At 34.3% G+C, this 24006-nt stretch overlaps 1 protein-coding gene across 1 annotated transcript in view; it reads right to left on the bottom strand.

Moving 5' to 3' along the window:
• The window catches only part of LOC100374897 (amyloid-beta precursor protein-like), a 48584-nt gene extending 24814 nt beyond the window's left edge, over nt 1–23770 (bottom strand). Inside the window, exon 1 of the mRNA XM_085499126.1 lies at nt 23597–23770. Coding sequence (XP_085355252.1) covers nt 23597–23671 — 75 coding nt within the window. The 5' untranslated portion in view covers nt 23672–23770. The remainder of the gene's footprint in view (nt 1–23596) is intronic.
• Between the last annotated feature and the right edge of the window lie 236 nt (nt 23771–24006).

Genomic DNA, 24006 nt, shown 5'->3' with positions numbered 1-24006 from the left:
ATGAGAAGTTTGATGCAGGACCACCTAAGTTCAAAGTTTGATGCAGGGCCACCTAAGTTCAAAGTTTAAGAAATAGCAGTATTCACATGACAAAACAGCTGAATAACCAACGTGGTAATTAGAGCTATAAAAATAAAAACAAAAAACAATTCTCTTCATTTAGCTTAGCCAGCAAATTAAAAAGATTAATAAAAACTGACAGTCCAATTTAATACAAATGTACTAATTTCCATTGAAATAGACTTTTATTTATGTGCATGTCAGATAAATTATTAAATAATTAACCCCCAACAAAATTTGAGCAATGTACAGTTGTATTAGAGGCAGTAAATAAAATAAAGAATATTTCATAGCCTGCACTGCTCAACCACCAAACTATTCCTAATCTTAAGTCATTAATAAGAGTGAATATTAACAAATTTTAAAAGACATTTATTTGAACAAGTCATTGAAAATGACACAGTCCCCGTTAAGTTCTCTTTGTGCTCGTCATATTAAAGCAGAGGGGTTGTCGCGAGCGTGTCCTTGAAACTTGAGTTCCAAGTGGCGTATACAACAGATTGTTTATTTACATCAAAACACGTGTTTCGTGTCATAGTAATATGGCCAAAATGAAAACAGCCGTTATTCAGCCATCTTTGATCTGATTATGAAACACACTGATACTGTATGTATGATGTATGTGCCAAATACGAATGAAAATGGTCCATAAATTGTGGAAATATAGTCGTAAGGCCAAAAACTCAGATGGCTGTCAATCGGCCATCCTTGAGCAGATTATGAAACAAATTGTCATGGACATGCATCCCAACATGTATAAAGTACATGTATATGCCAAATTTGAATGAAAACTGACAGAGCACGTCCAAGATACCGCATAAAAAAACAAAAACAAGATGCCTGCCAGTCGACCATCTTTGATCCAATTGCGAAATGAATCGTCATGGACGTGTATCCTAACATGTATAGTCTATGTACCAAGTTTGAATGACAACTGATAAAGCATGTCCAAAATACAACATTTTCAAAAAACAAGATGGCTGCCAGTCGGCCATTTTGAATCGAATCGCTAAACCACTGTATGTGCATATGTCCCACATAAGGTACTAGGCACATGCGAAGAATGAACGGAATCAGTCCACAGGATTCTGAAATATGACGTTGGATAGACTGACGCACAGACAGACGGACACACGGACGGACAGACTCAGAAACTCACGGACGGTCGGGGACATGTATCCTAACATGTATGATCTATGTACTAAATTTGAATGAAAGCTGACAAAGCATGTCCAAAATACAACATTTTCAAAAAAATAAGATGGCTGCCAGTCGGCCATCTTTGATCCAATTGTGAAATAAATCATCATGGACATGTATCCTAACATGTATAATCTATGTACCAAGTTTGAATGAAAACTGACAAAGCATGTCCAAAATACAACATTTTCAAAAAACAAGATAGCTGCCAGTCGGCCATTTTGAATCAAATCGCTAAACCACTGCATGTGCATATGTCCCACAAAGTACTAGGCACATGCAAAGAATGAACGGAATCGGTCCAAGGGATTCTGAGATATGATTCCGGACGGACGCAAGAACGGACGCACGCACGCACGCACAGACGGACTGAGACCGAATTATAAGTCCCTGTTTTCGGACTTCGTCCGAACGGGGACTAATAAAGTAAGCGCATTACATATTTGAACTAAAATTCAATTTAATGGATGGATATATTTGTAGATTTGATAAATCCCCATGGCCTCGCACAAGATTTTGATTTATACATGCTAGAATCAGGTGACAAAAAAAAAAAAACATATTTCATATGCAACAAGAAATCTTGTGGTCAAATAAAATATTAATGCTGTGATGGGAAATTATCTTGGTTACTATGTCTTGAGGGCAGATTTTTTTTTTTTATCAGCCATTGCATAGAATTTTATATTAGATAAATTATCTTTTTTTTTTATCATCATCTGGTGACACTTTATCATTGCATGTTTTTTTTTTGAATATAGATTAATTAAAATTATTTATTAAAATTATTTAATAAATATTGCCATTATTAAATGTGTATGTGGTTACATAAAATTTTGGGAATTTTTAAAACTAAAGACAGTTCTCCTCTCTATTGTATTTTGAAGAATAAACTGGATTGGTTCAACCAATCAGTTACAAATTGAATAATGATTTGCCTTTGATAAAAACAGCCTAATTAAAGGAAACTACATGTATATCAACATTCTGGGAATTGTGACTTTACTAAATGATAGCAACCCTGCTAAGAGTAGAGTTCAGGACAGTAAACAATCAGTCCCTTGGTTGAAATATCTCTGCTGTTAGCACTTTTAGCACTTTTTCAATTAGAGAATTTAAGATATCACAAAATGAAAAAGGTCCACCTGAAGTACCTACATGTATATACCAAAGCAATCAGAATTCTAAAATATCACTTCTTACCAAAACTGACAAACATTCATCAAAATTAGAGAATTGAAGATATCACAAAATGAACAAGTCTGAGAGGTCTACCCAAGGTACATATACACCAAGAATCACAGTAACACAATTAGCTCCTTTGATGATGAAGCCAACAACACGGCTAACTAACTGTACAATTCAAAAACACATCTATAAATCAACAGAGTAGATATATAGATACTATAGATATTCACATTTACATATAATAGCAAACATACCAACACAGTACCATGATCAAGCAGGTTAGTATGTTGACCCAGTAAAAGTGTTGGCAACTTGTAAACAACATTAACATACAATACGAGTGTGCGATTGACCCAAATCAACCGGTCACATGCAAGTCCTTCATGTTCAAAACAGTGAAAATATTATTCAAGATAAAATCTGTTAACTGCCTTGACACGTGTATGGTAATTAATTTCTGCCATAAGTCGTAAATCCTTGATCAAAAGTTTTTTTTGAAAGCCTGCTTGGAAAAGCCTGGTTTATGAAAAAACCGAAGTCTTTTTTTTGGGTAAATTGGTAACTCTAGGTTAAGTCTGTGTGCACTTCAAGCAAGTTTCACATTTCGTCAACATTCAAACAATATCAAACATACAAAGTTTCAAGTTAAGTGTTGAATTTCCTTAAGTCTTGACTCTGTTTGCCAAGAATATAAACAAATTAGCAATTAGTACACTAAAGTCATTTTAATTATTCCACATACAACATGCATGTTTTTTCTTTGCATTTATTTGAGATGAGCTTCAAATAGGGCATTAGTTTTCATTACAGAGTCAACCTACTGAGAATTACTTCATAAATGCAGGTATCTGATTGGTGGGTGAAGATCCTGATGGCACATTGCGATAACATGGCGTGCGTTTGTTGTGTAGTAAGTGGTTCGTAATCCTACAAGACTGATAGATAAGTGATAAGTTTAATATACGCTACGTACCGACTATGAGGTTATGAGACAAGACTCAAAGTAATGACACAACAGAGATTGGAAAGATATTCTACATCAACACAAAAATTCAACAATAAGCATTTTTTTTCCTTGTCACCTGCAAGACACTTATCAATACAAAGAAAGCAGAATCAGCAATCTCATTCATGAGACGGAATGTCCTGCTATAAAACTGTCACAAGTCACATTCCCTCACAAAGCAAGTATTAACATAGTATCTACACCCTCTTATCAGAACAATGTTACCTTGTATTCTGAAGGCTCACCTGAGGGTCAGCCAATAGAACAAGAAACATGGGAAGGTTACACAAAACCACTTGAAAATGTAACCTGTACCACATTCTAATTAACCTTGCGTATCAAATGTACAGCATCCAATTAAATCCAGGTTATATTACATGGAAAGAGCTTCCTACTTACAACAAAGTACTGTTTAATTTTCCCTGCTTTGAATATTCAAGATTTTATAATTTTATGACATTTCTTAAGACAAATTTACATGAAAGTCACTGACATGTGATCCAAGGGAAATTTTCACTACTATGTAATATTATTTTCAAAGACGTGCTACAATGTGCCGCTTATAAAATTAAAGCAATATAAAGTTAAACTAGTTTCAGGATATTTATCATTCGGACCTCTGGCCCTACACATACATTTGTACATGGTTATAATAAAACTACTCAAGCAATAACTAAAATTTACAACCTCTAAAAAGCTCTAAAGTTCACAATTCTAGTTTTGAAGAAAAGTTAGTTCATGTTCCTGCAGTCAACTCAGTACAATTGGCACAACAATAACATGCTAATAACCACTTTTCTATTATGTTTTGTGATAATTAGGCTTCATTGCAATCGAAAATGAAAGTGTAAGAAAGGCCCCAGCTCTCTAATGCTGCAGGAGAACACAATCCTCTCCCCTGTATTTTCTTACCCTGTAGCTATATACTTTTAACCATACTTAAATTTTTTTCACTTTAGATTTAGGGAGAGTTTACGAGAATGAAATTGTATGAAAGTCAGTCTGTCTTAAGGACCCCAGGTACTACAAATTTCACAATTTTCCTGGGTTCTTGTAAAATTTGAGTGCTTTATGCCATGTACTAATTGCTACATGGCAATTATTGTGGCTAATTAATTTGAGAATGTAGTTGCTGTTAGCAACAGAAGTACACAAGACAATCCTGCACAGATGGGGTGATTTGTGGTTAGATAATGTGATGCTAACCGATACCTAATTTAACCCATAAGTGTTTACATCCACTCAAATGGAAAGAAAATTGAACAGTAAATTTTCCCTCGTAAAAGGTCAAAATATTTAGCAGGTATTATGATACTAATAAGTAATCTTAGGCGTATGCTGATAGCTTTTCAAAATTTGCAGCTTTGAGGTCATTTATAAAACTTGGATTTATGTGGAATATTTGATGTCTGTATTAGCGTGAATTGTGGGTAATACTGAACAAACTTTCAAATACTGTTAGAAAGCCCATGAGTAGTTGTTTGAACTTCCCTCGCCAAGGCTTTGTAGAATAGTTCTTCAACACAGATGAAGTCCTAAAGATTCACCCCTGTTCCAAATTACTGTGGCATGAAATTTACGAATAAATCAATGCCAAATCAATTATTTTCTATAATTTACATAATTTAGACCTCCAAATTTAAGTTTCTGATTAGGCCTTAGGTGAAAATGAGATCAGAGTACAAGTTTAATGAAGACTTGGTGATACTGGCATATTCTGTTATGGTGAAAAAAACAATTGGAGTGGTAGCAACAAGTTATTCAAAATCAGAAACTGATACTTAATTTCAGTACACTATACATGTAGCTATATCCCAGGTGTTCAGTTGTCACAACATTAAATGTTAAATTAACTTCATCATAGGACAGGTTCAAAATATTTGTTATATTTTGTGTGTGAAACAGAAAACACTTAGACCCTTAGTCTAAAATGATTGACAAAATTAGGACATCTTGAGAAAAAAAAAACCCAGCAAATTGCTGATGTCAGGTGAGCATCTGAATCACTTGGACCCCCCCCCCCAATCCACCTAATGACTGAGTTCATATCAGTATGCACATAGCATTTTTCTTCACACGCACCGCATGCACATTTGCCACATGGGGGATTTCATTTACCATCAATCAATTGCCACATTCATGCTACAAGTACAATCCCTAGTTTTATGCATTTGAAGGTTTGGCTTGTTACACGTCATCCAGAATCAAGGTATTAGAATTTCTCTTTACAAGAATACAAATAGGAATGGCAGATCATAAACTTATCGTGTCCTATGCAGCTGTACCTTACACCAATCATACAAGAAAATCATCAAATGCATGTCATTGTTACACAATAACTACTGTAGAATATTTTATTTTCGCTTGGAATTTATTTTCGCTATTTTCGCTGAAGGGATGATTCCGTGAAAATAAAATCTAGCGAATATACTTTTTTTCCTATATTTCCCATTAAACTCATCAAAAATCAGTGAAAATATATTCCATACAAAACGCTCAAAAAGCCTTTTCAGCGAAAATTAATTCCAGCGAAAATAAAGTATTCCACAGTATTTTATAATACACACAACCTGAACTGCAGACAAAGTGACTAATACAATGTACATGTACCACCGAACACACACACCATTGATGCAGTCTATCAAAAAACGTGCACAATGCGAGAACCCTTTTCTTCCAGTGTAAAAGGCACCTTTCATCGCAAGACTAAAAGCTTTTTTTTTTATTTCTCTTTTCTAAATGCATGCTTTTCAAATCTACCACAGCTGGATTGATCCAATAAGACCAGGACAGACATGCGTGGAATGCCTACTTGAAAAACGCAAGAGTTCAGATTTGGTTTTGATACAGTGCCTTTGAACGCAGACATCCCAGCATGCTTGGCTCCAAGAGATGTAGCACAAACAATAGGGAGGTTGTAAACGAGAGACGGCAACACCACAAGTATTTATAACACACAGCTTGAATGGAAGACGGCAAGACATTAGTGAATCCACAGATCCAATTATACCAACCACAAAGCTAAATGTCTTCTGTTCTTTTGTTTCTCTTTACATTTAGTCTAGACAACTGTCGCCAATCAAAACAGATCTAACCACAGGTACAAATGTACCAGTTATTCACTAGACCCATAACTGGGGAACTACCACAGGTTTGCTTCCACTATAATTGTGCAACAACAATTTAAAACTACCGGGTATATAGTGTACAAGACAAATTATCGAGCACCCTGCTTTGCCTAGTAATATGCAACAGCTATGTATTCATGCTTAGTCAATAGTTTGTATCCTGGACTGATTTTTTTCAAACTAATGTGGAAACATTTGGTATAAGCTTTAAAATATATGAATGATCGCAGCAATAATATTTCTTTAATAGAACATGCAAATTTAACATTTTTACCACCAAATCCCTTTTTTCATCACAAATTCACAAAAAAGTCCCATTTATAGTTGGTACATTCCATCAAAAGATTTGTACAAAAATCGCCAAATTTGTTCGAGTAAAAAGTGAAAATTTGAGCGAGAATGTCTACTGGTGAAAAGGTTAATGGATTTATATAAATTATACTGTTTGTAGAATTTTTAGAGAATCAAACGAAATGCATCTAAAAAAAAATCTATACAAAATATTAAATAGCAGAATTTTTCTCCTCATTTTCAAATGTGGAAACAGCAATGGAATAAATCATTTTACACAGACTTGTCAACACCTGGGAGTGCTGATACAAACCGGAATATTGCAATTAGATATGGGTCACGTGAAACATACATGACAGTTATGTAATTGCATGCACATATCTCTCAGGATATACATTGACAGTCAATCATGCAAGTACTGCATGATATTAACCGATAAATTTCCTGTGCACATTTAACCACTAAGCTATGCATCATGTTCATACCTGTACATTATATAGCCATAAAATTTGAGTCAATTTTCACTTTTTACTAATTTTGTCCAAATCAGCAATGTTTTGGTGCTGTTATAAATATATCTTCTATCTAAATTCTTTTGAAATTGTCAAGTAAAATCATCTACACAATATCCCACATCCGACCCCATTTTGTTTTAGAGTGATTAGCAAAAATAAATCAAACTGCAAATTATGCTTAAGGACATCAGGTTGCATGAACTATAGAAAATTATTTATGCTTTGCAGTAGGAGTGACAGCTTGAAATTGAGATAGTAAATAAAATGTGCACACATGTGTATTTAAATATCCAAATCCAACTCAGTTAAAAAGAACTCAATAATAACTTAATTACAGCTTATTCGGCAGTTGACGCTTCATTTATCTAAAAAGTTAAATTTAAAAATATTCTATTGAAAAATCAACAAACCCAATGTTTTTTTTTTAAATTGAATTAATGTTAAGGATTACACTTGTGATAAGGACAAATCAACTGGCATTTTCGGCGTGATGCTTGAATTGGTAGAAAGTAACTCAAACAGACTACTTTTTTATAAAAACAGACTTAAAAGTCAAATTATCTACAGCATGAATTCAAAAAAATCTGGTAGCCACTTTACGATAGTCGAGATATGCCCCATTTTCTGTGTTAAAAGCACATTACGGTCACCATGCCAAACTCATAGAACTCAGACTGTTGAAGCATATGAACAATGATTACAATTGAGTTAACATGGTGGCTGGATATTCCTTGGTATGTCACAGTACAATGTAAAAGCTCACTCAGCACAGGAAGGAATAGTCATATCTAGACATTGCTCTGAACACACCTCGTTCCACCCAGCACACAATAAAAGGCAAAGAAATAAGCTGCACATGTTAGAATATTCAAAGTTTGTTACAATGCAATGTAGACTTTTATTCAAAAACATTTGGTCAAAACAGTTAACACAGAAAATATTATTGCTAAATTATTTCAGAATTATGGAATCAGTAGTTGAATTACAAACCCCCACTTACATATTTTGAAAAATTTTCAATTCAAAATGGCCGCCAGAGTGTGGCCTAACGTGATAAGGAATTCAAAGTCATTTTTTATGGAATAACATTTGTTATAAATCTGCTCTTTTTATTTACTTGAAAATCTTTTGTAGTGTTTAAATTTTCTCTGTTTTTACAACCACCATCATTAAAAGAAAATATGTGCGACTACTTAATCTTATAAAATCCCTCCTCCTGATTCATTACATCAAGCAATTTCCAGTCGTTGCTCTGATGAATTATTTAAACCCCCGTGTCTCAGAGATGCGTCACAAACAGTTTCACTGAATACAGTACTTGAAACTATTCTAACAAAATTCAATTTACTTAACATTTCTTAATAATTAGGGTTCATGCCACAGAGATATAAACAGATAACAAAAATGTTCCTGGTAACCAGATATTTTTTTTTTTTATTCCCAAGAGTTATCGATGGCACAATGCATTTAGATTTTTTGTACACTTGCGAAAATAATTTTTTTTATGTAAAAATCATTTATAAATATTTTTGCTACTGCCAGTCGCGATATTATAACTGATGCATCTTCTGACTATTTCATGTATTGCTTTCTGGTTCACAACTCAAGTCTACCTGACCACTATGCCAGTATTCCATCATATACTTAAATAGGCTGAAAAATATTGACAATATTGTACAGGTCATAGTATTGTTAGTTTTAGGGAGTCTACTACTATTTAATTGTAATCGATAGACTAAGTGAAAAATATTCACTGGATTTAATAAAATAATATTGACAAGGTTTTAAAATCAGTGTTTGAATTTCGCAGAAAAAATGCGTTTTACACGTCCCTACGGGTCCCATAGAAAATACAACGCAGCGCATTGACAGTAGCCATTTTAATAATAAAGGAAGCGTAGCGTATTCAGGAGGTTTTTAACTATCGGCAAAATAAAACCCAGCAAATAATTAAATGCTGAACAGTGCTCGTTTTTATGCTCAGTCAGCAGAAACAAAACTTGCATTCAATGCCATCCCCCTTGAAGTGCTTATCGATTTCCTTTGCAATCTTGCAGTGTTCCTGGGAATACTATTCCTAGCACACCAGTTAATAAATACGCAAATGACTTTGCTGTCAGCCATTACAGTACACTAACAGTATTGCGGCTGAATTTAAATATTACAAGGTCATCAAAATGAAACGCACGTTGCAGATTTTAAACTTTAATCTACACGTGTATGTTATAAATATTTCTAAAATAAATCCAACACTGGTATGATTTGGTACATACATGTCAATTTCGTACTGGAAGTACCAAAACAATAAAAAAAAATTCGATCAGTTATTAACTGATAAAATACTGAAATTTGCAATTACTATGAAGTGTATTAACATAGAATAGAAAACACTTTGAAATAGCCACAGTCTATTTAAATAGTTAAGATGACTTAATCTATATCAGCATTTCGAGTTAAGTAAAACCTGAACAATCTAGTAATAGTTTCTTTGATGAATGAATATTGGAATTAGTGAAAATACATGCCAGTAATAAGTATATTCACTGGGTCTTAACTTGGCCCACTAAGGTACCAACGAAAATACAACCATGTTGAGAACACCCATACATTAGCCTAAATGAAACTAACTACTAGTATAATGATACATTTCACAGTATGTATCTGCTGTTGCTGTTCCTGCATATGCAGAAAGAAAAAAAACATTAATTTTTTGGAAACTTTCAACTAAAATACTGTAAACGACTTTAATTTTTCAAGAGACAGAGTTTCACTTATTTCAATATTGAGAAAACTACAAAATTTCGAAGCAGTGCAAGTTTCACTGGGTTCCTACGACATGTCTTGGCACATGACTTTCGTGAAATTTCGTCTTTACAGTTGCCATAAAATTGTCAAAATACAAATTATGAGGTTTACAATACATTAGAAGCCGTTAAGAGGAAGTGACGTCTGCTAGCGTCAGCAACGGTGGTTGATATTTTACTCTCGTGCGCAGGCAAATTATAAGTGCACACGACATACATAATGGTACGGAAATCCATACACCTAGACAGTGCCAACCCACTAAGAATACCAAATCAGCTGACAACATTGACTGAAAAGTAGTGTTGCAATGCATAGAAAATGACAAATGGAGAGTTAAATCAGGACATGGCACTCCTGCGAATAGTCTTTTGTGTTGTTGGCCGAATGACTGATTTGGTTTTACGCACGATTTAATGACCATTCTCACAACCTTTCACTCTTCTGCTTGCCGTCAATATATTTTTTTTTACCTGCTGGCAGTTTCAAATTCAAAAAGAGCAGGTTATTTCTTGCAATAGCACTTACCTATAAATTTTCAATTTCCATGTTTGGATGCTAAGCATTGTGGGATAGAAACTAATAACCCACTAAATTTGACAAGAATCACAGGAATGGCGAGGGGGCAAATGGATTAGAATTACAATAGGGTAAACAAGGCAGATTAAAAGATTAACAATACAAACAATTATAACCCTCTCCTCCCTCCCCTCCTCCTCATTCCCCATAACATTTTAGGATCTGTCAATGGCCATTTTCAGTCCTCAGTCAAAGTTTCCAAATGAGCAAAATTAACACCAAAATAAAATTTTAATTTTTCCAAAAAAATTCAGAGCCTCAAGCCACGTGTCTGAGCTTATCTTATTGGCATGCACCTAAAGAACTGCTACAAATTAAAACGCTCAATATAAATATGATTGACTTGAAAAGGCATATTATTAAATGGAGGCATATTTACATAGTAATACATGTACACAATTACCAAATGTGCATCAAATGCTATGGAGCACTATGCAACTATATCAAATCAATCTATCAAATTTAATCAGCAAATATTGACATACTATGAACATAAAAAGACTAGAATACACTATCTTCAAAGCAGGAAATTTACTGCAGTTTTTAATCATGAATATTAATTACTAAGAAAAAAATAATGTATCGAAACGCACCATTGACTTTTGTGACAGTTTTATAACGATGTACATTACTCATCACAACAGGCATTTTAATAGGTAGTTCACTTCAGAGCTACCTCAGTGTCTATCAACTAGCCTTACATTAAATTAGATATGCATGTATTCAGTCACAGACAACCCAATATTACAAACTAAATGATATTGAGAGAATCGGCTCATAACCAGGATATTCAATATTTTAAAATACCTTGGCCTTTTCACCTAAATTTTTCTTGCACCTGCATTCTTCTTGCAGTCTTCAATATTTCTGGAAATGAACCCTAATTTTGGAGCCAATAGACAATTTTAGTAAATTTTCAGTTTTTACCTAAAATTATGCCATTTTTGCCATAATCTTCTGAAGAAAAATACAGACTACATACATGTATAAATGTTATTTTGTAAATTTGTAATGAAAAGAGGAAACTGGTGGTTTAGTTTAGCACCTTAGTGCTTAATTTTTAATTCATAGTCTTGAATATAGTAATGGCTGCTCGGCAGCCATTGCTTGGCTTTTTAACTCATTCTAGAATGCAAAATGCATCTTGTGTTCAAATAAACTATGAAACGCGTCACAAATTCCAAATTTTTACGATTTTCTTTCAATGCACTGTCTTCAATTTTTGCTTGCATATATACTGATAGAGGAGATGACTTTTGATTAAAACATCCAAATATTCAGTCAATGAACCAGACAGAATTATTTTATGAAAGCATGATACATGCATTACATGCATGTCTGCGTCAAACTAATATTGCCTGTAAATTTTCAAGAATTCTATTAGGAGAAGCCCACATCATTTCATATATGCAAATTATGTCTGTGTCTATAGAGTTTGTAAGATGTATGCGCGTTTATAGCCATGCCTGGTACCCGTTAAAGTAACAACCAACAGTCCAACCATTGTTTTACACTAGACCAACAATTTGCCCTCACCAAAAGCAATATTATGAAATGCAAACGATATAATCCATATACAATAAACCGCTTTAATTTAATCAGAAAGAGTTCGCAAGTCAGCAAAAATCACGAAATTTTGTAGCAGTGAAAATTTTTGTCGATAAAGAATGTCAGCAACTTGCAGCAGTTGAACCTGAACTCAATGTGAAATTTCCTGATATTTTACTAAAATTATTTAGAGTGACTGGAGAGCTTTTCCACCAGACATTCTCGCCCAAATTTTTCTGCATTTTTTTCTTAGATTCTTCAATATTTCTGGAAATGATCTCAAATTGGAAGAGCCAACAGACAAAATTTGAGTAAATTTTCAGTTTTTACTGAAAAATTTGGCTAATTTCGTCCAAACCTTCTGAAGGAACGCATATACTATAACCAGGACTATTTTGTGAATTTGTTACGAAAAGGTGACGTAAAGGTTAATGCTACAGAAAAAATTAAAGTCAGGATATTCAAGGAAACTGGTTTGGATACATCTCTGCTAGCAAGCTTAATACATCAAATTCAACAAAATACATTTGTAGAGACAAATACATTTGTGTTGTGTTCACAATGTGGAAACAAGTACATGCCACTGATGCTACAGAGTTTTTAAGTGAATTTCTTTTATAAAACAATATTTCAAAAGTCATTTAGGCTTACTGCCTAGAAACTCTAACATTTCAGGAAATTAGTCAAGTAAATCAGCCCGATTCCCTGGAACACACCACTGTGCATTTACTGGTTTGCAATGTGCTGTGAAAGGTTACCAAGTGCAGATCTCGCCATGGATCAGTCGAGATGAGTTATTTCTTAGTAGATACGGTATTTAAATTATGGCATTACCACAAATTTTCACTCAGAATGGTAAATAGAAGATTTCAGTCTGCATAAATGAACCACAGTAGTCGCATTACATGCATCTCCTGACCGAAACGAACAAAAACGGGGGCTAGTTTGTATGCTAATATATCTAATTTCCATATGCATTTTGTTGAAATATTTACATATCAATGACCCCTGTTTTCTTGAAATTGCAGACTGGGGAGAGTTCAGTCCAGCTCAGTTAAAGCGGTAGGGTTGTCACCTGTGCATGCGCGGGAATTGAGTCGAAATCGTCGATAACACATGCTTAAAACGCAAGGCTCATGGGTAGACACTTGTTTGTGAACAATGACTCGCTATGGCTATCTGACGCATGAGCAGGTGACGACTCAACCGCTTTAACAAAGAAATAGTTAATACTTGTGCTGTAATTATTTGGCAACTTTTTTATGATTAGAGAGAGACTCATTAATTCTACACATACCAACTACTTGCTCTGGTCACCTGAATACTTCAAAGCCTTACCATTATGTCATGGATGATTACCAGACAGACATCCAGGGGCCAGTCTGTCTGCAAGACCCTTTTTTTTTCTACTTTTAAATTATCAATTTTTGAGATGAGCTGTCAAATCCCTCATAATAGGAATAATCTCATTTGTCACAATTGAGTTAGCCGATTTTCAAACATCTTCACTCGTGTGTTAAATATGTATATGTAGTTGTAGATGTTCAGTTTCCATGGTTTCCATCGGTATGGTTTATCTACCTGTGTATGTTGATGTTCAGTTTCCATCGGTATGGTTTATCTACCTGTGTATGTTGATGTTCAGTATCCATGGTTTCCATCGATATGGTTCATCTACCTGTGTATGAAGATGTTCAGTTTCCATGGTTTCCATCAGTATGATTCAACACATCAGATGTACACAATTAAATTCCAGTGTCAGTAGGAAGAGATGACAGGGTAGTTTATTCTGTTTTCTGGTTAACAATATACCAGAGATTAAACTGATGAGTTTAGGTATGGCCTTTGATGCCTCTGAAGTGTACTTGATATATTGTACATAAAAACATCCGTTATAAGCACAGTCAAAATATAGTGGCAGAAACAGTCAAGGTTTAATAGCACTTGAAACTGATCAGAAAATATTCCAAGTTAAACATGGTCCAATTCTGTAAAATCAGTTTTAAAATCAAAGAAAGCTTAGAAAGAACTCCCATGTGCTGAGAGTATTGGAGACACATTAAATATAATTCGAAATTACTTAGCTGAAAACTAATTATGCAAATCAGAAAATTAATATGACCAGATTTGAGTGTAAAACTAATGAGGTCTGCGCAATGTAACAGAAAATCTATGTCTCCAAGTTTAATTGAAATGTGATTAGAACCAAAAAATTATGAATTATTATGCTTATTAGGGAAGTAATATGAACAGATTTTTACCCCAAACTAATTAGGTTTGTACATTGTCCTAGAGCATCTTTGTACTAAGTTTCATTGAAATGGAATAATTAGTACCGTGAAAACTCTAAAATTTCGACCCCTCTAAAAATTCGAACGCCTATTTATTTGCCGGGTTTCGGTGTTTTATTTACCTCCAAATTTTCGACTCCACTAAAAATTGCCGACTCATTCTTATTCGAAAATTGCGACCAGTTTTAGTTTTCCCCCAAACGAAAAAAAAAAACGATGTGAGCGTTCAAACGGGACCTTCCTCGAAGGCATGAATCCGGGTTTCTGATTGACTGAGAGATTTTTATTTTATTGGTAACGAAAATATATTCTAAATAAACGAAGTTTCAAATAAAAACGAACACAAAAATCTTGGCATGCTGCGTTTCTGAATTGTTGATTATTACTGTACTCAGTAGTGATTATAATAATGTACACAAAATAAATTTGTTGAATGGTTATGAAATACAAATAAAAGTCAACTTAGTTTCATCGTAAGCGAATGATTCCGGTCTCGTATAAACGTTTGATGCTGTAGGATATCCGCCATGTTCTCTTAGGTCAAATAGGTCAAATCGCTAATTAACCAATCAAAAAGCTGGATGATGCCAACATGTTCAAATTACCATAGCTTATTTAAATATGTTAATGTTATTGAACGCAATGTGGAAGAGATTGATGTTGTAGTACGATATTTTGGCTTGGATTTTGATGCGAAAACGGCATGATTTTTTTTAAATAAAAAAATTAGTTGTTTTTAAAAAATAAACTGGTCATCTGAAGAATAATTTAACATTGTTCACAGTGATAACAGCTCATTCTCGAAAGGAAGCTTACCCGCTCACGCTAGTCACGATAAAAATCATACTGTACACGTGTACTCTTGAATAGACAGACGTCAATGACTACGGTAAAACTTACTCTATTTTAGCCGGCAGGATTGATTGAAATGTCCGAAAAATGACGCCAAAATACACCTTAAAAGTCCCATTTTATTTTCTTAAATCCCATTTTATTTTTTAATCCAAGGGCGAATTTACGGCAGAATTTGGTCCCTCAAATAAGGGACACGTGAGCTTTGATTCTAACCGGATACATTGCACTGGGTCGGGGAGATAGTTTGCTAAACTTCCATGTATCTTTTGTCCAATGGGTACCTGTACTTCGAACATTCGTAAGTTTTCCTAGGTAGTGCGAGACAGCTTTGTCTTTTGACCTATTAGTTTTGTGCTGACCTCTTCTCCGCGTCTTGATGTTTTGTTTTGCTTGTCATAATACTCATTGATTGATGACTTTGTTTAGATTTTGAGTTACAACTCTGCCACGACCTTTGCTTTTACCGTGAAACATGAGGAAGTTTACGTCAATTGACGGACATTGCATTTTTTAAAAACTAATGAAGCACACTGTCTATCATCCCCATTTTTTTATTTGCTGATTTCTATTCTGAAAAATTCGACCGTCCAAAAATGCACCTTAATTTTGACTCTAAAAACACGTCACATTTCTAACACCAATTATTTAAAACCGGTCGAAATTTTGGAGTTTTTACGGTACTTTAGATATCAGTGTGAAAGCTTAAAATTGGTTAATTATGCAAATTAGGTAATTAATATGTACAGATTTTAACCCACAATTATTCAGGTCTGTCTATTGTCCTACAGCATCCATGTACATTCATTGATATGTGATGTATAGTACCTGAGATATCAGTGTGAAAGTTGGTTAATTATGCAAATTAGGTGATTAATATGCACAAATATTTACCGGAAACTAATTGGGTCTGCATAATTCTAGATTCATTGAAATGTGATGATTAGTACTTTAGATATCAGTAGAAAAGCTGAAAATTAATTATGCAAATTAGGTAATTAATATGCACAATTATTTACCCTAAAACTAATCAGGTCTCTGCATAGTCCTAAAGGATCTATGTACCAAGTTTCATTGAAATGCGATGATTAGTACTTGAGATACCCGTGGAAAAGCTGAAAATTAACTAATTATGCAAATTAGGTGATTAATATGCACAAATATTTATCGAAAACAATCAATCTCTGCATAGTCCTCGAGTATGTAAGTACCAATTTTCATTGAAATGTAATGCTAACTACTTATATCAAATGCTGAAAATTAATTAATTATGCAAATTAGGTAATTAATATGTACTGATATTACCATAAAAACTATCAGGTCTGTGCAGTGTCGTATGACATCTATGTACCAAGTTTCATTGAAATGTGATGATTAGTACTCGAGATATCAGTGGAAAAACCGAAAATTGACTAATCATTATGCAAATTAGGTAATTAGTATCCATGGATTATTACCAAAAACTAATCAAAACCTAGCATTAGTTCAGAGCATCTATGTACCAAGTTTCATCAAAATCCAATGAGTGGTTGTTTAGATATCAGTGGAACAGTCATGGAACCACTAAAAAATAGCTAATTATCATGCAAATTTGGTAATTAATATGCACAGATTTTTACCAAAAATTAATCAAATCTGCGCATATGTTCAGAGCATCTATGTACCAAGTTTCATCAAAATCCAATGAGTGGTTCTTTAGATATCAGTGGAACAGTCGTAGAACAGCTAAAAATTAGCTAATTATCATGCAAATTAGGTAATTAACGAGCATGGATTTTTACCAAAACCTAATCAAATCTGCGCATTGGCCCAGAGCATCTATGCACCAAGTTTCATCAAAAACCGATGTATGGTTCTTGAGATAGCAGTGGAACAGTCGGACACACATACACACATACACACACACATACACACATACAGACACACTAACTGCAAAGACTCATTTTGTGCTTCGCACATGGGAGTCAAGAAGGGGTTCGAGAAGTTGCTTTTGTTTGTAATTTCATCGGGCAACATCACCTGAATAATCACTATGTCTGTTTATCAGGAAATTAGTTGCCGCAATCTGCTACCTTGTGTTCACATTGTTGACGTTGCCACATGTGAAGTTTGACGAGTTGCCCCATGAATCGCCTCATTTAAACAGCTATTCATGATGCTTAAATAGGCACATTTAAAGTCTACATTAAGTGATGGTCTGGTTCGTCATTTAATGAGGATAGTCCACATAAGCTTTGATAACAAATTTGTTGGTAGGAAGTAATAGAAAACCTCTTTAAAACATCATCCTAGGCATCCCTACATGGAATCTTCCTGTTTACTTCAAAGTCAATAATTACACACCATGAGGTTCATACTCCACTCCTTGGTTAGAGCTACACAATAGAGTTGTCGAGTATACTAGAGCTATTTAGTAGAAGATGCAAGTCAAATCATTTTTTTTACCCAAATCTGGCATGTTTTACTTATTTATTTTCTTACTGACAACATCTTGCCTTATTTCCAAACTGAAAAATTAATTAAAATATAGAAAAGCACATTTCAATTAGAAAATTGAAGATATTGTGAAATGAACAAATCTGAGAGAGGTCCACCAGAGGCACCTATATGTATATAAGCAATCAGACTTGTGGTTTCAACAAAAAGTCAAAAGTGAAAAAATATTCATCAAAATTGGAGAATTGAAGATATCATCATGAAATGAAAAAATCTAAGAGAGGTCTACCCAATGTACATATACACCAAGTATAAAAGCAATTAGGCTTGTAGTTTTCAAGAAGAAGTCGAAAAAGGGGAAAAGCTAATTATGGACAATCAGCGATACGATTCGTATTCTGAATAGAGCAAACTTGCTAATATTAATAGATCAACTGTTAGCATTATAACTTAGGCAGATTATCAACCACACATTAACTAAAACAGTGGATAATATAGTTTCTCAAGGCCCTTAATTTACCTATGCGAGCGAGACAAGCATTTTCTGAAAAAGACATGACCTGAAGAAAATCTGCTGTCTACTAACATGACAAGTAGACATGTATCAGTTCTAATCACTGTCATATCGCTTCAACTTAATTACAGGCTCGTTTAATTTCCAATTTCGTGGGTTAAATGAAAATATTTGCTCCAGAATGAAACTGACAATGTCACAAATTTCTGTTTTTAACACTAAAATGGCCCCAAGGCTGGAAAATTTCGAAACAGTGTGCGATCTTAACCGATCTGAAATGTACAAAATGTTGACATTTTGGGAACTGTATGGAAACAAACATTAAAGAAGAAGAATATATTTATTAAACAGTATTTTAAATCAATTATTAATAACTTAGGAACCAAACTGTCAGAAACTCGATGATAAATTAAGCACCAATTACACAGAATATTAAATAAATGTACATTAACTGACAAATTCTTCAAATGCACAATTTAAATAGGTGATTTTCCGTACAATTGCGAGATCTCACGAGATGCATGAAAGACACGCGTCGAACGTCTGCCGCAAAAATCGAACGATTTGATTTTGAACTAGAATTTCTTTATTTCGCAGCTTACATTGACCGGCTGATCTTCGACAGAGGAATATTGCTTCCGAATACCCTTACTTAATCGAAATTGCCTATCATCAAATGTGGACAGCACATTATTAAGCATGGAAATGTCCCCGAAATACTTTCGCGTTTGTCGAATCCCACGCGATGTTTGACGCGACTACGACGCTATGATCTTTGTTTGTCCTGTTTTTACGTTCGATTTCACGCATAACACATAATTCTCGCAGTGAACAGAAAATGGTCTATTAAGCGACACAAACATTGCTATTAAACTTACTAGTTTAATATTACTATATAAAAAATTAAAAACCACTGACCATATTAACCTTACAGATCCTAATTATTTAAACTATTAGAAAATAGCATTCATACTGAAATACTAAAAATGATATATTTATTTGAAAACAGACTGCGAGTGTTCTCTACACCAATGGCGGCAAACATCGTAGAAAATCTGCATATAAATTATTTTTAATTTACATGTGAATAACATTTAAATAGTTGACAGTACACTTAATTAGCAAAAGAATTCAAATGAATAATTTATGATTGCGAAACGCGGCTTTTTACAGACTTGTCATATGCATGTAGTTAATGTGGGAAAAACCAGATGACGTTTGGCACGCAAGAGATGTTTTCGAGTATGAGCTTAAGAAGTTCAATCAATGTACAGCCCCCTTTTGACGAGTTTTTATAAGATCAAAAGGTAAACAAAAAAACATGAAATAATCACTAAGCACCAACTGCAGTGTGTCACATAACAGTTTTTTTTTTCACTATTCATTTTGGCTTCAGGAGGTTATTTTTTAAGATTACAATTCACTTTGGATGATACATGTATACACAACTTGCTCATAAGCAACAGACATTAACAAAACATGTAAATTTGTTGAGAAGATGAAACGCCATGAAATGGAAATCACGTTTGGCTGATGAAATTTACACGCCCAGATTAGGAAATTAAAATGCATGACTTTTATACAAGATTAAATCAATATTCCTCAGTTTTATGGCCATGCACAGTGTTGCATCTTCATAGATGTTAAACACTGTAAGAATAATAATTTTTGTTTTAACTTTTTGATATAAACTGCTCGCATGATACATAATAGGTACCGTAAAATCTGTATTAGAAGCCGCATCCCTAATAGAAGTCTCACCCATTCTTTTTAAACAATTGGGAACCAAAAAATCATCATTTCTCATATGTGTAGATGCTCTAATAGAAGTCGCACACCCTCTATTGGATTGTACCATTTTAATAGAAGCCGCGGTTTCTAATACAGATTTTACAGTACTTGTAATTAAAGCAGAAGGGGAAAAAAAACATTACTACTTCCTAAAAATATTATACTGAAGTGAATATGCATTTGATGTCGCAGAGTTTGATTACAAAATTTAAGTTAAAATATGATTGCTGAATTTGATTGCCAGAACACCAAGATGCTTACAGAGATATATGCAGCTGACTGGGAGGGACCATCAAAAAACATTTGCATGTAATACACAAGGTAAAATGACGTGCAGACTGCAGTCTAAATATGGTCAACTACCAAAACTGAAATTTGTAATCTTACCACAACACGCTCTCATAATTTTCTGGTCATTGCAATATCTTGCAGAATGCGTGAAAGACATTGGTTGAATATCTACCGCAAAAATTGGATGATTTTGAACTTTTTATCGTTCAATGTTCAAATTTCCATCTTTATAAAGAATATGGCAAGGTAATAATCTGATTTCATCAAAATTGACCATCATCAAATGCTAAACATGAAACTGCTCAAAAAATAGTTTTTATTTAATGAATCCCACGTGATGTGTTGATGCCAATACAACGCAATGAGTTTTGTCTTGTTTTTTAATTTGATTTCATGCACAATGCTGGATCTGTGTGTGAACGGAAAATGTCTATTGCTAACCATGCATCACATACAACGGCAAAGAAGCACTATACAATAGATATAGAAATTAAATTAGCATCACTATCACCAAATTAACGCTATACAAGCGACTAACGTAAAGTACATACGTCATTGGCACACTTTCACAACACCTGTGGAAATTCAGCATTTCGAACATCTCGGTAATACCCATTTGTATTTGTACCACTGTAATACAGCCAACACAGCAAGTGTAATTTACTATATAAGGAAATGCCGCAATAGCATTATGGTTACAGTAGAAAGTGATACGAAAATGTAGTCTGTGTGTCCCCTGAGCCAGTATGATGTGCCACTGATGCACATATACTGAGAAGCAACTGGTTATTCATTCCTAATGTACCAATGTTGCAACAAAAAAATCAAGAAGTGATAGTTACGTTCAAAAACATCTTGCTACAAGTTATTAAATTTGTAATTTGGTAAAATGAAATTCATATTTAATATAATAAAAAAAACAAAGAAATCACTTCCTAAGTAGTCGAGCTGACTGAACTTAATTTTTGGAATCCTATTTTGCTTCAAGATCAATACAAAATCAGTCCGGTCAGAGGAATAGTAGAACCCTTATAGTTGACATACTTTAACAAAATGTTTCTTAAATTGAAAATTTAACACTTCTCTCTTGCTTCCATTGGTACTAGCTACTTGGATACGATTCCCTTATCAAATTGCAGTATTACAGAGATGAAGTTCAGGCCATTTTCATCAATTTTTCATCATATTTTGGCTACTCTGCTAATGTCAGTTTTATTAGAACATAAAACAGATGAGTTTGTAATTCATGAACTAAGACAAATAATTTAGACAGAATGGCTTCATCAAATGCCAGACAGTTGTACTCAAGGGCAGACAGAGTACAATAGATATCACTACGTGTGTGTATAATGATGTCTGTAGCGATAACACATACTTGATATTCATCAAGAGTTTAGAATTCATCTAAATCAACCGTTTTTTTTTTTTTTGTCTGCTATCAACGCATCGTCCTTGGGATAATAAATATTATTCTAGTCACATCACCTGCGAGAACGCCGTCTGCAATTTTATTCGCTTTGTGCGTTTTTTAGTTCGAAGTTGATAAATTGTTACTGGCTATGAGGTACCAACTAAGGGAATTAAGGAATCCGACATCATTTTGATAACCTTGGTTTTATCAAGTTTGCCAACATACTGAAAATGTGAATTACTATTCTGCTTATTTGGCTGCGACACAATTCACAGACCACACAGAAACACAAATTAAAGGATTTCACAGCAAGATGTTGCACAACTTTTCCCATTTTCACATTGGTATTTTTTTTTTGTTAAAGACACACGACTTTTAACCAGGACTCCAGATAATCCCTGGACCATTAATCAAATTATCAATGTACAGTACAGCCTTGACTTCTACAGTAATTCTAATTAACCTTGAATGTTAGCTGGATTTGACCCAAGGATGGGTATTAATTTTAACAACTTGTAGCTTGAGATAGAATAAATGCAATAACCTAATCTGTACTAGTAACTGCAACAGTGGGATTTTCATTAGCAGCACACCTGTCATTGGGTGTCAATAATTTCATGAAATGCACTCGACTATAATTAATATATAATTATGAGTGAAAAATAAGAAAGAAAACCATAACGACAGAAGGGTCTTCAGAATACAAGACTTTCATTACTCATAACGAGATTTCGTCATGAAACTTTCCCTTCCGTTCATAAATATGCAGGTGAGGTCACCGGTTGACTACCGCGACTTCCTGTGTTTTTTTATTGCCGTCTCGATTTCATCTGCCCTGCCAATGGCAATGAAACCACCCGAAAATTACGGGTTACTGTACCCAGATTACTGCATGGAAATACGAGTTTATCTTAAGAATGTGTTTTGTGGAACGTTAAGTTCAGTATTGTAAAACAATACTGAAAGCATGCGAACGCACTCTGTTATATTTTTTTCGCAAGCCAAGCGTTTCAGGAGAGTGTCGCACACATATGTATCCCTAAACCGCCAAAAACGTTGTGTGCGACTGAGATATACTGTACAGTAAGAACGAATAAACTTGTGTTTTATTGCTGTAAAAATTACAGTTTCACATAATATTTTTTCAAATAAGTATACGGGAAAAACGACCCGCAAGTACCGAAGTGATCGCCACACTCTCAATGGACGCCATTTTGAATTGAAAATTTGACGGTCCATTGTGAGAGACACGAGTGTACGGAAATAAGGGGGACACAATCACTAAACGTCGGTCACAAACAATTAGATTAAAAACCAGTTGTCTGATAAGTCGTATAAAATCGACAAAGCGAAAATTTGGAGAGAATTTGTTGGGTTTCAATCAATGATGAGATGTGGGACAGAATAATATATGCGAACAGAGACAGAATTATAATTACTTTCAGCGCCACTCCTTCAAGAGAAAAGCCCGACAATATCTCCTACAGCTGAATATATAAATACGATTTATCTTTCAAAATCATATTTATATTTTAAATATTTCGGCACTGGTGATGTCAACAGTCGACGAGAACAGAAATTGGGCGAAATACCCGTAGACAGCCAGCGTCGCAAGCGTGGAGCGTTTTGTTGTTGTGTGTGCACCGTGACAAAAAAAATGCCAGAGAATAGTGACAGAAGTGAGAATTTTTACCTCAACGTAGGTTGCTCGACTACCCGAATACACGAGAGCTATCAGGAACAGTGGCAGGCACATCCTCTGGGCCATATTGATTGCTTAAAAAGTCAAAAATTCACACGAATATAACAGCAAGTCCGTCTAATGTCCGAGCCTTTCTGTGAAACTGCGATCACGTAGAGAGGTCTTGCATTTCATATGCAAATGACGTCACTTTCAGGGACAGTCCCATGACACAGGCAATCTGATTGGTTAAAACAAATCATCGCTTGCGTCATTATTATTTTGGAGAATCGAAATCATGAGAAATTTTTAATAATAATTCATAACGCAACATCTACATTAAAAAATCCGATTAACAAAAAACAGCCAGGTGTCTATTTTTGTATGTTTCTGTACGTTCTCAATATTTTGAGCTGTCCAAT

The sequence above is a fragment of the Saccoglossus kowalevskii genome, chromosome 5 (genome assembly GCF_978046115.1).
Source record: "Saccoglossus kowalevskii chromosome 5, keSacKowa6.1, whole genome shotgun sequence".
NCBI lineage: Eukaryota > Metazoa > Hemichordata > Enteropneusta > Harrimaniidae > Saccoglossus > Saccoglossus kowalevskii.
Note: the sequence above shows the minus strand (reverse complement) of the source record. Positions and strands in the feature narration are given on the sequence as shown.